This window comes from Carya illinoinensis, chromosome 1 (genome assembly GCF_018687715.1).
Source record: "Carya illinoinensis cultivar Pawnee chromosome 1, C.illinoinensisPawnee_v1, whole genome shotgun sequence".
NCBI classification, from domain to species: domain Eukaryota; kingdom Viridiplantae; phylum Streptophyta; class Magnoliopsida; order Fagales; family Juglandaceae; genus Carya; species Carya illinoinensis.
The window spans coordinates 16,674,679-16,690,725 of record NC_056752.1 but is presented as its reverse complement, the minus strand read 5'-3'; the positions used below and the strand labels follow the sequence as shown (position 1 = coordinate 16,690,725).

Genomic DNA, 16,047 nt, shown 5'->3' with positions numbered 1-16,047 from the left:
TTATCTCATTCTTCCTCCTCCGCTGTGTAGCACAAGCGTGGAAGAACTTTGTGTTTGATCCCCTAGTAGAAGCCAATCCCTTTTTGCCCTTTGCTTCCACTTTATGTTCTCTTGTTCAAGCAACCTGCCCACTTCTTCCCTTAGTAATTTAACCCCTCCTACATCCTGAGGCACCTCCCTGTTGTACAGTTCCTCCAGTTGAGCAGTTTTTTCCTTAATGTTCTTGCCCTCCTCCTTTTCTTTCATTTTACTCCACCTAACTAGAGCACCACTACAAGCTGTTAAGGCCCTTTGAAGTTTCTGCATAGACAGGCCAGACCCCCTCTCCCTCCACACCCCTTCTACAACCTGATCACAACCCTCTATAGTAGCCCATTTTGCCTCATACTTAAACAGTTTCACTCTCCTCCTGGTTCCAAGATTTCCTTCTAACAATTTTAACAGCACAGGGCTGTGGTCAGAGGTTCTCGCTACCATATTTTCCACAACAGTCACATTAAACTTTGAAATCCACTCACCATTTGCCACTCCTCTATCTAATCTCTCCCTAGTGAAAGAGGAATCAGCATGTTGGTTACACCAAGTGAAACCGTTCCCTTTATAGCCCAAATCAAACAAGCCATTCACCTTTAGAGCTTCTCGGAAAGCCCCCATTTGTGACTCACTGCTTTGACGGCCTCCCTCTTTCTCGGATTGGGAAGTGATCTCATTGAAATCACCCAAGACACACCATGCAATATGGCTATCAGGGCATAATCTTGCCAACAAGTTCCAAGACTCCTTTCTTTTAGCAGTTTCAGGCTGGCCATAAAAGCCAAACAGCAACCATCTTGCACTCTCACCCCCCTTGCCCATCCAAACACTAATATGCCATTGTGAAAAATTATATACCTCGACCCCTACTTCCTCCCTCCACAATAGGGCCAAACCTCCCTTCCTACCCACTGCCTCTACAACAAAACAGCCTTCAAAACCTAACCTTCTCCTTACCCCATCCAACCTACTTGCATTAGCTTTGGTTTCAATAAGGAAAATCACCTTGGGCCTCTTCTCCTCCACCATACGGTAGAGGTCTTGAACTGTCCGAGGGTTCCCAAGCCCCCGGCAGTTCCAACTTAGTAGATTCATAATGAAGGGCGGGGCTGTCCCATAGCCTCCGCCCTCCTAAGTTCATTGAGCTCCTCAACGGCAATATCTTCTCTCCTCGCCTTCCTTCCCCTTCCTCTAACCTCCCCTTCCCCTAACTCCTCTAAGCCCCTCTTGTGACCCATTGATCCACACACCAGAGTAGGATTAGAAGGTTTTTCTCTAGCTCTCCTCTTCCATTGACCCCCTCTCTCCCCCTTCTTACCATCTCTTTGTGAAACTAACACCTCTTCCCCTTCCTCAAAAACCGAGACTACATCAACCACCAAACCAGACCCCACTTCCCCAACCCCTAAATCCCTCGTGTTTAGTTCTGTTACATTCACCATAACTCCCATTTCCCTTCCCTCATCGACCCTATCTCCCTCCACCTTTCTCCCCTTTTGGCTCTCCCTCCCCTTACCCACCTGATCTGGCCCTACATCTTCGTTAGTAAAAACCCCCCCTGCTCCTCCAATACCCTCACGGGTCCCTACACCTTCATACCTTTTCACACCCCTTCCAAAACTCCCTCGAGGCAGTCTTTTGGCCCTCAACCATGGCCCAAACTGCCCTCCACCACTCTCATCACACCCTAAATCTTGATGCACTAACCTTCCGCATTTAAAACAGAGCCTAGGAAGGTTCTCATATGTTAGGGGAAGCCACATACTCCTTCCTCCCAAACTCACAGTCCTTCCCCTAGCAATAACCTTCTTCAACTCACATTCGATCCTCACACACAAACATGATCCCCAACCTACATCATCCTCACGGATGTCCACCTCAACTACTCTCCCAATAGAACTACCCACTGCCTCTCCCGTCTGACGATTCATATTAGCAAAAGGAAGATTGTGAAATCTTACCCAGAACAACTCTGTATCGAATTGGATCATGTGTGGTTGAATCCTTTCATCGAACACCTTGAGGACAAAAATGTGGCCATCAAATTGCCACGGCCTTCCATCCAAAATTCTGCTCCTATCCCGTAGGTTTGCGAAAGTGAGAATAAAGCAGTTCGAGCGGAACTCCTGGAATGCCACCGGCCTACTAACCTTCCACACCTTTTTCCATTGTCTTACTCACAACCTCTTTCTCAATCTACCGATCAATGAATATTTTCCCCACTAGACTCCTTTCTCCCAAATCACATTGCCGTTCGTTCCCTTCCGACACCAGTTCAATTGGGGCATTCTCCTCCTCATTCAGTTGCAATCTCTCCCAGAAATCTCCCAGCTCCTCCATACTCCCCTTGGGACCACCACCAGAAGCCACGGACTCACACCTTCTTCCCGCTCAACACACGGGCAAGGACTCCCCCCACTTCTCCTCCAGAGTTGTTACTCAGTAACCGCCTAGAGAGAATACTCTCCGATCCAACTTTAATTTAATCTCATTATGACACTAAACTTTATTATAATTTATATTACATTTCTCAATCTTACAAAACCCGTTAAAACCCTAAATTTTAAACCCCTAAGTAAACGCTAAGCTTTTTAATATTTGCAATTTCATCCTTAATCAAATTTTATCTTCAAAATTAATCTCAGATGTGTGTGTATATATATATATTTAAAAAAAAAATGAAAACATTGTAATATTTATTCAATAAATCATCAAACAAATGGAAGAATACTTAGCCAACACGTGCTGCCAGGGGCGAAACTACTAAGATGCTTGAGGTGGTTTTGGCCCCCCCAAAATTTTCAAAATTTGAAGAAAATTAAAATTTTAAATGTGTTTTTATAAAATAGACTATATGAAAATTAGTATTTGACCCCCATAATTTTTATTTTTTTTTTAACTTGGCCCCCCAAACTAGATTTTCTGGTTCCACCCCTGTGTGCTGCCACATTAACATTTCTCCGTATATGAGCAATATTCCAACAATCAAACTGATTTAAAATCTGCTTAGCATCTCATAACAACACACCTGGTATATGGAACAGAAATGAGTCATTCTTGATGCTATTAACAACTTCTAGAGCATCCCTTTCTAGAATTATCTTCCTTAATCCTAGCTCTCTTGCAAACATAACTGCTTGAAAAGATCCTTGCAATTCTACTACGAAGGAATCAGTATGCATATATTTTTGCAAGCTTCTTGAGTCCACTACCCCTTCAAAGTCCCTTATAACTATACCAATACTAACTCTTCCATTCTTTTGCTTAACTGCAGTATTCCAGTTCACTTTATAGATACCAGTAGGTGGAGGTTCCCATTTAGAGTTGCTACTTTCTGATGGAATAGTAGAAGCATTCTCTGCATACTGAGATTTTTGAAAGTCTTACAGTATTTGTTTTGTCTGCTGCATAACTTTAATCTCAGATATTATTATTCACTTAATTACATGACTCATGAATTAATAGTTTCAAACCCTAATTATTTTTGTACCCAAAAACTCTCTCTCTCCTCCAGATTTCAACTTCAAATTTTCATAACACCAACTTCATACACGTCAAGCATCACACTCTCATCATTGTTCGAAACATATAACTGAACTTGGCTCAAAGATTAAACATTACAAACCCCAATTACTTATGTTTAATTACTATCTTCAGTTAATTTCCTTATCACCTGAGCATTGAACCTTTAACAATACTTTAGTTACTTATTTCAAAATATAGTTTTAAAAGTTCATGTCACTTTACACTAACAAGTTTTACCTTCTTCTTTTTTTGGCTTACAAAAAACCCCCCACAAAATTTCGGGTAAATCCTTACTGTTCCTTTTAATTCAAGGAAAAAGCTTGAGGCCGGTCGGGTATAAATTTTGTTTTCACACCCACTAGTAAAAATTAAACACGTATGAAACTTATTGAGATTACAGTAAGCACACGTCCAGATAAATCCCTCTCTCTTTCCTCTTTCCTCTTCCCTCTTTCCTCTTTCCTCTTCTCTCCCCGTAACCCTCTTCCTCTCCAATTCGAACCCATCTTCTTCCCCTTCAAGAAATTTATGGCCATGCATGCATGCTTGTTTGCTTTCAAATAAAATAGAGCCTAGATCGAATGTGAATCTAGGGCCAATCCAAGGGTGGAGAAGCGCTTACTTCTGCATTATGTATAACGTAAGGCACATGATGATCTTTACAAATACAGCAGGCACCATTTTTATAAAAGCTTGGAATATTAATACTCATGATTTCAGACTCTAAACTTGTTTAGGTTTTTCTTTCTTTTTTCTGTGATGAATTAGAAATTAGCAAGTTGCTTGGAAAAGGACCAGCTTACAGACACCGGAGTGGTGAATGTGAGCAAAGAAGAGATAGAAGAATACTGCAAGAAAGGAGGGTGCCGCGAGCACATTGGGTATGTGCTAAAGTGCATCCATGACGTGAAAAGAGACTTCTGGTTCGCCAACAACATCACTGTCAGGCTCCTCAATGAGAGCATTTCTGATGGATGTGCCAAAAATGAAGGTAGAATTCCATGATGATGTTCTTGACTTAATTGGTTTCTGATTTTTTTTTTTTTTTTTGGTGTTTTAATTTCGTGTTTTTGCCATATGTTGTTCTTGGGGCACGATGGCAAGATCAACTTGGTTCTATTTTCGTTTTATTTTCTGGCCGAATGGAACTTGAAGCGCTGCAACCAAACAACGAAATGGAGAAGAAAAAAAAGAGTAACATTAACAAATCTGGGTCCTGATGCAAACGAGTTGACAAAGAAAAAAAATTACATTAGGCGACGATAGGCCTTACCGGAAGATGTTATTCGGCGTTTAAGATAGCCAGATGGCCACGACGTCGAAGACGGCAAAAGAAAGGACTCCGCTTGGGCAACGATGGTTCTGCGTTCAATCCGTGACCTTGGGCAACGATGATGTAGTGTTTTCACAGAGACCTTGGGCAAAATCTGTAACAGTCCAACATGTGAAAGGAGATGTAACAGGGTCTTGGGCTCGTGGGCCTTATTGTTGTTTTGTTATGTTATTTTCCTTAGCTTGCTTATAGTTTGTGGACCTAAATGTAGAACGGGCTGAGCCCATAGAGTATGTGTAGGTCCTTGGTCTATCTTGTTTTGTTCTAGTTTGCTTGATAGTCAGCCCAAGCCCAAGTTAGGGATAAGCAATCTTTCGTTTGGCTATATGTACGAGCCTTAGTGCTCCAGAGGAATCATCCAGAAAATTAATAGAATTCTCATTTTCAAGTTTATCTTCTTCTTCCTCTCTATTGTTCTGGAGGTTTCTCACCCTCAAAGTGAGATTGTTCATTCAATCTTTAGGGGTGTGTTACAAGTGGTATCTAGAGCCAGTATTTCCTTGGCAACTACTTCATCAATAAAAACAAAAAAACAAAAAATGGAAGAAATTATCTCAGTATTACTCAAAATTAAAGAGATGGTCAAGCAATCGCAACAACATTTTCAAATTATTTCACAAACATTCAAAGAAATGGAGAACAACCTTGAAGACTTCAAGAATAACTTCAATAAATAGTTCACAAATCTGGAAAACCAACTCTACGCTCTGCAGGAAGAGGAGAAACACACAGCAACAATGGAAGAAAAAGAGGTACTCAACCCCGCTCACCTTACTCTTTCTCATGTTTCCATAAATCTCGTTAGAAACCAGACACCATTTCCTCCATTCTCAGATCTTCCTCTCAGAAATTATTTTCCCTTTCACTCATATATGTTGGTTGTCTCTAGCAACAAACACCCACTAACCATAAGAAGAGAAGGCCTAGTCATCAGATGGAAGTTTGATCCCGGTGGGGGTGTCGACTTCTTGCCCTCACCACAAAAACCGATCCTAAGAATATAGTTTTCCCCTCCATTTTCAAACATCATCAAAAAATCATTTTCATTTTCTGGTTTGCCCCTCATTTTCCTTTCGGCACCCTTGTTTCTTGTTATTTTCCCCCAGTCATTCTACCTAACTTTCGCTTGGCACTTCCCCATCAACTCAGTCGCATATCAGAGACCCCAACATCCCCAAAAATCAAAAATCCTAGTTTCTCATTCCATCTTCAACACAGTCCATTCTCAACCTCCATCATCGCCGATTCCAAGTGTCGCGAGGGTGAGAATCATGTCGGCAACACTGTTAAGGAGCAATGGTCGCCTTCTGATCCAGTCTAGCAAGAACATGGCAACCAAAATGAACATGGTTTTTGAGAACCAAACTGCTACTGTCGCTAGTAGCTTGTCATTCATTGATGTGATACCAGCCTTCGCAAAGATTCTTGGACTGTATAGAACGACCAACAAGATTGCTTCGAATAACAACAAGTGTGCAATCTTGGGATCTGTTTGATGAAGCAAGAAAGAATCGTTGAAGCCAAACAAGTTGTTCCAATTCTGAGGGGTAAGAAGTTTTTTGCTCCTTTTTTGCTTGATGTATTGCCGTTGATGGTTATTGTAAGCTATGGTGGAGGGAAAATATTCATGGATTTGCAAGTTTTAGGAGATACAGAAATTTACCATCAACTGCTTGATATTTTGCCTCTTAAAGTTATTTTCAAGCCCTTTGATAGAGGAAGAAAGAAATACTCCTTCGATTTAGCTCTCCAGGAACGCACCACCAATATGAACTATGATGGTCTTACTGAAAATAGTGAACATGCTCTACAAGAGTTTCTAATACACATTAAGCCAATTGATAATGTGCATGATATGAGGAAATGTGGGGGTTCTGATCTGGATATACAAGAGCCTCATCACAGTGGCCCAAATATAAGGGAACTTGCTGCACGGATCCTTAGGAAAGCCAGTTACACGAATGTGGTAAAAGTTAGTTCCGCAGAAACTATCGCTCTTGTGGGTGATGTTCGGAAGCAGATGACTCAAGCTCGTGTGTTAGGGGAGCTACCACTAAGGCACCTTCAGCTTGTTAAATCAATTCGTGTGAAGCCAGATGTCGTTGCCTATGGGCGAGAAATTATGGGTTTCAAGATCCGTACTGGTAGTAAAAGTTTATCAGGCACTAGTGTGGCAAGTCCACATGTTCCATTCTGCTTGGACCATTTCTCATCTTTTGTTTGTATTGGCTTGTGGATTGGTAGGAGATTCAGTGATCCCTTGGTTCAGAGTAATATTAACTTATCACCATTCAAGGTCATTGAAGGTTCCAATGACCAGCCTATGATCAATGTCACTTGCATGGGGGAAAGGAGGACATTTTTTGCCATGGAAATCTTATCGGTGGTCCTTCTCAAATGTAGCACTGCAGGACTCAAAGCCATACGGATTTTGAATGAACCAACAGCAGCCACGATTGCTTATGGCATTGACAAGTTGGGTGGTAACATTAGTAAAAGAAATGTTTTTATCACCTACCTCCTTGCCGAGAAGTTTAGGGAAAAGAATTTGACAAATCATCTCCCTTTAGTACCAATTCAGTGGCCTTTTGATAGAGGAAAGGAACTAGACTATTGGAAGGATGGCCTGGGGTTGCCACCTTTTGAGCTACCTTTACATAGGGGACACATCTTGAAATTTCAGCTTTTGAGTCACCTGGACATAGGAGACACATCATTGAATTTTCTTGCTGGCTGGGAATTCCATGAAGCACGTGGACCAGTTTTTCTCAAAGGGAGTATGTTTTTATTTGGAAGTGGAGAAGACTGAAAATGATGTAGATATTAAGACACCCCAAAAGACGAGTTGCATCCACGTGTTGTTAAAACTGAGATTGTATCCAATGTTTGAACAAGTGGCGATGATGTTAAATCTGAGATGGAATGCTGGCAAGAGGCAAGATGCTCTCCCAAGAGCAATGAAACTTACCCGCACCTTGTGGGTAAGGTGCTCTGATGGGGGAGGATTTGTAATAGTCCAACATGTGAAAGGAGATGTAACAGGGTCTTGGGCTCGCGGGCCTTATTGTTGTTTTGTTATGTTATTTTCCTTAGCTTGCTTATAGTTTGTGGACCTAAATGTAGAACGGGCTGAGCCCATAGAGTATGTGTAGGTCCTTGGTCTATCTTGTTATGTTCTAGTTTGCTTGGTAGTCAGCCCAAGCCCAAGCCCAAGTTAGGGATAAGCAATCTTTCGTTTGGCTATATGTACGAGCCTTAGTGCACCAGAGGGATCATCCAGAAAATTAATAGAATTCTCATTTTTCAAGTTTATCTTCTTCTTCCTCTCTATTGTTCTAGAGGTTTCTTACCCTCGAAGTGAGATTGTTCATTCAACCCTTAGGGGTGTGTTACAAAATCCCGCTTGACTTCAGGAGAGCAAGGACATTCATCGATTGGAGCAAGGACGTTCAATCCGTGACCTTGGGCAGGGACTTCTTTTTTGGGGCGTCATCTGTCGAGTGCGGATGGGGGAGGGAGAGGGAGCGAAAGAAGGAGAGGGAGAGAAACAAATTGGGGATCACCTGTATGCGGGTGCAAGAAGAAACTTTTTGAGATGCTTACGTGGCTTTTCATGATTAGCAGGTGTGAAAATAGTCTTGGCACCCGACTGATTGGGTGCTCCTCTCTTAATTCAATTTTCTTCAAATATCACAAATCCATATTCAAATATATGATTTATTAAATTCTTAAATTAAAAAAAAAACAATTAAATTAAAGAACATTGGGTCAAAGTTCGGTCATTCCAAAAGAGATGGCAACGGTAAGGGAGAGAGATGATACGCCGAAAGCTAGCATGGCTACTTTGGGAAAATGCAAAATATATGGTGCAGCCCAACCCGTGCAGCGACAGAGGCATTCCAGATGCGCTGACCATCAAAAGCGTGGTTGACTGGTTCTTCTCTTCTTCTTCTTCTTCTTCTTCTTCTTCTTCTTCTTCTTCTTCTTCTTCTTCTTTTATTTTTTTATTTTTTATTTTTTTGGCTTTTAGATTACTAATGCTAGATCTGTAATTATAGTGCATTTTTTTTTTAAAAGTAAAATTTATTATTAAAATATTAATTTTTTCTTATCGATCCTATATTTAATTATTTTCTTTAAAAAAATGCGACTTTTATCCACTCTATAATTATAAATATTATTTAGAATAATGTTACATACAGTCATTTTTACATACTCCACTAATGTGATTGATTTTATTAATTTTTTTAATATGCAACTAATCAAATCAGTACAATGCACAAAAAGGTACGTAAAAATGACTATATATAGAATTTTTGTATTATTTATCTTATAAAAAAATGGTTCTTACTTTCTTATCATTTTGGAAATTCTCTTATTGTTTTGCATGATCTCAAATTATCATGGCTTTTTAAGTTATATCAAAATAAAAATTCTATTTGCAATTATTTTTATATGTTTTTTGTGCACTCTAATGATGTGATTAACTGTATTATTTTTTTAAAATATAAAAGAGGTAATGCAATCAATTATATTACAAGAGTGCACAAAAATATATAAAAGTGATTATATGTAATGGAATTAATATCAAAATCTCAATCTCATATAATTTTAAAAAGTTTGAATTGACAATAAATTATAAATAAGAATTTCCTAAATAAAAAGTAGGTCTACTGACTACTAGTTCTTCCTTCGTTTAACAAACAAACAAAAATATTCAATGCAAGTCAGAAGATGAAAAAAAACTTATATTTCAAATAAATAAATAAAATGTGCATATCATAATTTGTAATTAAGGATGCTACTCATCATTCTATACTATATATCTTATCTAAAATAAAATAGAAATTAATATTTTTAAATTTTTGTATTTTATTCCTATTAAAATAATTGAATTGTTCTACTCATCATTTGCACACTATATACTTATTACAGAAAAAACAATTAAAAAATATGTAGTATATGGTGTGCGAAATGCTACGTAGAATTATTTGTTATAATTACTCCAAGATTAATGCGGTTCACGAGATTCACATGTCACATCACTTATGTTAAGAGGTGTTACTAGTCTGATTAGATTTAGGTTTTGGACAAATTTTATAATTGAATCGGTATATATCGATTTTAACAATTAAGAATCAATACATACCGATTCATTATCAAATTGAAATTTTCGATTTTTTAGATTTCAGTCTGGCTTGATCCAGTTTTACATGTATGGCACTATATCAATTTAGTATTATAATTTTTTCAACATTAAATATAATTGTTAGAATTTAGTATTTATTATTAATAATTACTAATTCATTAGTGTCTAATTATACTAATATAGTACAAATAATGTCTAACTTATTAGTGAGATTAATTTATCAGTTATAAAATTAATAAACATGAATAATAAGATCAAAATTTTATGTTATATTAATATTAAAATTTAGTATTTAATATATATTAATATAACATAAAATTTTATATAATATAAAAAATTATATAATATATAATTATATTTTATATAATTTTTATATAATATAAAAAATATTTAGAAGAAGGTAAAAATATAAAATATAAAAAATATTTTATATATAGTTAAAAAAATTAAAATATATATATACATATCGATCCGATTCGATTCAAACTGATTGTCAAAATATGAAAACTGGTACTAAATCGGTTTAAAACCGGTTTCAATTCTTAAGAATCGATATTAGACCAAACTAATTAAGAACGAGACCAAACCTACCAATTGAGCCTTTTGTTTTTACACCCTTACTGATATTGGTCAAAATACTCACAACCATCGTAGGTTTTTTTTCCCTACTTAATTTATTTTAGTCTTTTGGATTTTTTTTCAATTATATTGAATAATTTGTGTTACAAATATGTTTTAAAGTATTATAAGAGTAGACATATTATAAGTTTCTATAGTTTAAAAGAATAATCGTCGAGATAATTATAAAGAAATAAAGAAAAAGGGTATTGATATACCTTAGTAACCTTACCATCGGAATCCTGGCTTACACCTTGAACAAAGAGAGAGTATTGCGCTTATCAAGTCAACTTTTATTAAACCAAAACCCCCTCACCCAGTTCCATGCCCACCTCAACATAAAACAAATACGGTGAAAAGAGGATCGTTTGTTTAGGTTTGGGAGTAGGGCCGCTCACGTTTTAATACTCTGCATTGGAAACTTGGACAGGGAAGGGGAGTCAAATTGTTGAGAGACACACACAAAGTTTCTCTTTGGAATTTGGAGCTTTAACGACTCTCTCTGGTCCTAAAAAGTACCAGGCATCTGAATCAGACACCCGTTCCTTCTTTGGAACTTGAATTGCTTTTGTTAGTTTTTTATTTTTATATTTTATTCTGTCTTTGGAAATGAGAAAATGAGAGAAATGACCAGCCATGCTCTTCGGACTACTGGAACACGCAACGAACCTTTGACAGAAGACGAGAGAGAATACGTTGGATCAAATTTGGAACAGAAAATTATAGATTTTATAGAAATATTATTTTTTTTATCTTAAATTTTATTATCATAAATTTAAGAAAAAATATTTAGCATCTCAATAATGGATTTCAAATATTTTTCTTCACGATAACTGTTACAAGTATAAAAAGATTATAAAAACTAAACTTACAAATTGATATAATTTCATAAAATCTATTAGATCTACTTTATAATAAAATAATTTTACGATCTGACACACCACATCAAGACATATCAATTTATGAGTTTACTTTTATATATTCTATTTACGATTAAAGTATTTTTCTTCTCCTAATAACTTATTTCTATTTTTTTTTTTTACTTAGTAATAAGTAAGTATTGTTTATAGATGTTGTGAATTTTATTTTATTTTTCAAATATTTAAAAATACATGAAAAAAGAACTTTCACATATGTTAGACCCAAATTTGAATCCCGTGTGGCCGAGTCGGTGGCTGTAGAGCCACACATTTAACAAACACTAAACTTTTAATAAGTTAAATTTAATAAGTTATATTGGATAAATTTAGTAACTATTTTATATTGAAATTGGCTACGAGTTTTAGTTAGATCCATAGGCTCAAAAGTTTATTTTAAGACATGTTAAAGTTTAGTCGATAATCTTCGATGGTATTAGTGAGCCAATAATTTTGGGAAACCCAATTGAGGTTTATTGAATAAATTTGAATAGGCTACAAGCTTAAAACTTATTAAGGTGGATTATGAAATTTTATTAGAGTCCATAATTAGATTAAAGTCCTTTTAATATTTATGGATTAAGTGTACCCTTATTTAATTGTTATTACACCCAAGAATTTATTTAAAGCAAAAAGTATTTATTAGACGAATTGGGCTCATTTTGTAATTTAAAAATTGACTTGTTAAGGTTGTTAAGTGACTTGCCCGGGAAATTATAGACAAACCCTATAATATCATAAAGACGATATTAAGATACGATGATGTATAACTATCAAGATACAAAAAGGCCTATGTTATTATAGTAAAGACGTTCCCATGAGGACATATTACATTACTAGGATGGATACACTGGTAGTGCACCCAATGTTATAATCCCAACTCATGGCTACGGGGAGAATTAGAATCTTCAATATTCGAGAATCCTAACTCATGGGGTTAACGGTGGGCATTGGCCAATGAGGAAAGTGAAAGACAAATTAAGACATTTCATACACATTTTAAGCCCATGCTTATGTTTTTTTGTGTATGTTATTATGAGTATGTATGTTTTCCAAAAAAATCCTATAATTATGTTATATTTATTGTATGACGTGTTCTTTATTGAATATTCGACTCATTTTTATATGATATTATATTTCAACAACCCCTAGGTGAGGATTTTTATGAGCATGGAGCTACAAGAAGAAACTGGGCATACAAAGGTTTATGGTTTTCAATTTTAATAAGCTACTTTTGTTAAGCACATTAGACTTGATTTTAATAAGTTCTCCCATAAACTCTCTTTTATATTTTCAGTATTTTAATAAAAAATGATTTTGTTTATTTTATGGAATCTTTTATACGGTCTTCTACGTAAATAATTTTAAAGGTTAGCAGCATTTTGGGTCCCCTTGATTTTTAAAAGTGATGTTGTTCTTAATCCTAGGGTGACGAAGTATTACACATTCTTCTACGTAAATAATTTTAAAGGTTAGCAACATATTGGGTCCCTTGATTTTTAAAAGTGATGTTGTTCTTAATCCTAGGGTGACGGAGTATTACAAACTCATTGTCAATAAATGTGACATCACATGACTCTATTTTCATCATTTCTATGTTAGATTGTTCACCATACATTACATAACCCTTTAAGTTGTCTAAATATCTTATGAAGATATGTCTATTTGCTCTATAGCCAAGTTTTTGATATTTATAGAATTGATTTCAACACAACCCACAGAACCTCAAGGCAGCAGATGTTTCTAATTTGGTTTTAAGTCATTCCATAATTCATATGGAGTTGAGGGCACAAACTTAGAAGGCATATGATTCAACATATAGGCAGCAGATAAAAGTGCACCCCCAAAATGATATTGGTAGGTTAACTTACATCATCATTAATCGAACCATTTCTAACAGGGTATGATTACTCATTTCTACAATACCATATAGAAATTGTGGTGTGCCAGGTATCATTAATTGTATGCATATCTCATTTTCCTCACAATCCCGATTAATTTGTAACTTCATATCTCATTTGAAGCAATTCAATGCTTCAAAGCAATAGGAGATCATAAAGATATAACTCAGATATGAATAGTTTTTTATAGGATGCACCATAACATGTCTTCATATTTATAGGTCCGCAAATGTCAAAGTGATTTAGTTCTAGAGGAGAAGATATCTTACAAGCCTTTCTAAAAGGCTTCCTACAAGCTTTCCCAACTAAACAATGCTCATATTGTTTTTTTTTTTGAAAAGAAAACCATCTGGTTTAATTAATAACCATGAAGGATGAATACATGAAGATGAATTCTCCATACAAATGCTCTCCTCAGAGAGTTTTAAAGCAGCCTTAGCTAGATTATGAGCTGCAAGATTACAAGTTCTAGGGGTAAAGTTAAAGGACCAGCTGTGCTGCATAGTCAGTAGCTGCTTGATGTCTCTAATTATTATCCCTGCGCTATTCCCAATTTCACTACAGTCTTGAATTGCTTTCACCACCTGTTGTGCATCCCCTTCCAGTATAACTCTTTCCAATCCAAGTCTCTTACAGAAAGTGACTGCTTTGAGTGCTGCCATGGATTCAGCCAAGTGAGCATCAGGAAAGGAGTCTTTAGGAGATTTTAGACTTGCAATGACCCTTCCTCGTGAGTCTCTAATTACTACCCCTATACCAATCCTGCAATTTACCTTATCCGCTACCGCATCCCAATTGGCTTTGTATGTGTTGAGTGGTGGGGCAGACCACTGGGCTACAGGTTGGTTGGTTCTAAGGGAAACTCCATGTCTGACCTGGTTGGCTTCTTAAAAATCAGCAACCGACTACCTTGCCACCTTGATCACTGATTCTGGGGTAGCAAAACTATCCTCAAAGATTAGGTGGTTCCTCCTTTTCCAGACTTGACAAGCAATAGCAGCAAACTCATTTATAGTTTCCTCATCCATGGCCTCAAATACAAGTGACACAACCTTAGAGAAAGGGGACTCTAGAGTTTGAAATTTCTATAGCCTTCTAGACCCCACACCCCACACATCTTGTGTTGATTTGCAGGACCAAAGGGCATGAGTTACAGGTTCTTCCTTACTCAGGCACACAGGGCATAAAGGTGAATCTATAATTTTCCTTTTGAATAGATTCCTCTTTGTTGGAAGAGACTCGAGGATGGCCCTCCACAGCAGGTGATAGGACTCTTCCTGCATGCTTCTGGATGTTTGTCCCAGTTCCCTACCATCTACTTCATTCAGGAGGTGAAAGGCACTCTTGACTGAGAAAAGGCCATCCTTTGAGCCCCTCCACACTAATTTGTTAGAAGCATTGGTGATACTAAGGGGAATTCTGCAAATCAATTTGGCCTCCTCAGTCTCAAACATCTCATGAACTAAGCCAGTCTTCCATGAGCAGCTTTGCTTGTCAATGAGTTCACTCACCAAAGCACTATCCTCCATTCCCCTGCATGTAGATTGTACTTTAAAGGAGCTGGGTTTTGGGATCCATTTGTCATGCCAGATCTTCACTTTCTCTCCATTGCCAATGTTCCAAAAAAGACCTTCCATAAGGATGGGTCTAGCTGCCAGAAAACTTCTCCATAAGTATGAGGGGTTGCTCCCTAACTTCCCTTACAAAAAATTGGATTTGTGAAAGTACTTGGCTTTTAGCACTCGAGCTACAAAACTATGGGGCTACTGCAAAATCCTCCATCCTTGCTTAGCTAACAAAGCTATATTAAAAAGTTCAAAATCTCTATAGCCAAGGCCCCCTTCCTTCTTTGACTTACCCAATTGTTTCTAAGGTAACCAATGGGTTTTTGCTTTGTCTCCTCTAGTACCCCACCAGAATTGTTGCATTAGTCTATTGATAGCATTCAAGATAATTTTTTGGAGTTTGAAAATGCTCATGCAGTAGTTGGGAATCGCTTGAACTATTGCCTTTAGTAGCACCTCCTTTCCAGCTTGTGACAGAAACTTAACTGTCCAGTTCTGCATCCTTTGTCTTATGCTCTCCAGGATTGGTTGAAAGGCTGCCTTTTTTCACTTGCCCACATAAAATGGTAACCCCAAATACTTCTCGTAGCTTCTTGCTTCCCTTAGGCCAACTAAGTGAAGTATTGCTTCCTTAATATCTTCTGGTGTGTTGCTGTTGAAAAACAGTGTGGTTTTGTCCAGATTCAACCTTTGTCCTGAGGCTGTCTCATACAGCTTGAGGAGAGTCAATAGTCTGCAGCACTCGAGCACATTTGCTTTACAAAACAATAGACTATCATCTGCAAGAAAGAGGTGGTTGATTAGTAATGACCCTTTAGCAAAAGGGAAACCTGTTATTAGACCCTTCCCTCAGCTTTGTCAAGGATGTTCCCCAATACTTCAGTGCATAGGAGGAATAGATAAGGGGAGATAGGATCCCCTTGTCTTAAGCCTCTAGAGGGGTTAAAAGCCTTTTGAGGGCTTTCATTTGTCAAGATGGAGTATTGGACAGTAGTCACACACTGCA

General features: G+C 37.2%; 2 protein-coding genes and 1 long non-coding RNA gene across 3 annotated transcripts; 1 reads left to right on the top strand and 2 right to left on the bottom strand.

Annotated features, from left to right (window-relative positions):
* On the bottom strand, positions 1–1,128 carry LOC122311987. The gene has a single exon (XM_043126825.1). The coding sequence runs from the start codon at positions 1,126–1,128 to the stop codon at positions 1–3; it is 1,128 nt and encodes a 375-aa protein (XP_042982759.1).
* Positions 1,129–3,951: 2,823 nt separating this feature from the next.
* LOC122301992 lies at positions 3,952–5,289 on the top strand. Its single transcript, XR_006240246.1, has 2 exons — positions 3,952–4,198; positions 4,327–5,289. It is a non-coding gene; the product is annotated as an uncharacterized LOC122301992 (long non-coding RNA).
* Positions 5,290–13,569: 8,280 nt separating this feature from the next.
* LOC122311907 lies at positions 13,570–15,005 on the bottom strand. The gene is made up of 4 exons (XM_043126715.1): positions 14,631–15,005; positions 14,386–14,528; positions 13,843–14,238; positions 13,570–13,609 (listed from the first exon to the last, which is right to left on the bottom strand). The coding sequence occupies exons 1-4, from the start codon at positions 15,003–15,005 to the stop codon at positions 13,570–13,572; spliced, it is 954 nt and encodes a 317-aa protein (XP_042982649.1).
* Between the last annotated feature and the right edge of the window lie 1,042 nt (positions 15,006–16,047).

What these genes read in the sequence shown, in the direction of transcription:
- LOC122311987 (XM_043126825.1), bottom strand. Translation starts at nt 1,128, where the DNA reads ATGAATCTACTAAGTTGGAACTGCCGGGGGCTTGGGAACCCTCGGACA.
- LOC122311907 (XM_043126715.1), bottom strand. Translation starts at nt 15,005, where the DNA reads ATGGAGGATAGTGCTTTGGTGAGTGAACTCATTGACAAGCAAAGCTGC. An exon ending in TCAGTGATCAAGGTGGCAAG is followed by an intron (nt 14,239 to 14,385) that starts GTAGTCGGTTGC and finishes GGTAAATTGCAG; the next exon opens with GATTGGTATAGGGGTAGTAA. An exon ending in TCATGTATTCATCCTTCATG is followed by an intron (nt 13,610 to 13,842) that starts GTTATTAATTAA and finishes ATTGCTTTGAAG; the next exon opens with CATTGAATTGCTTCAAATGA.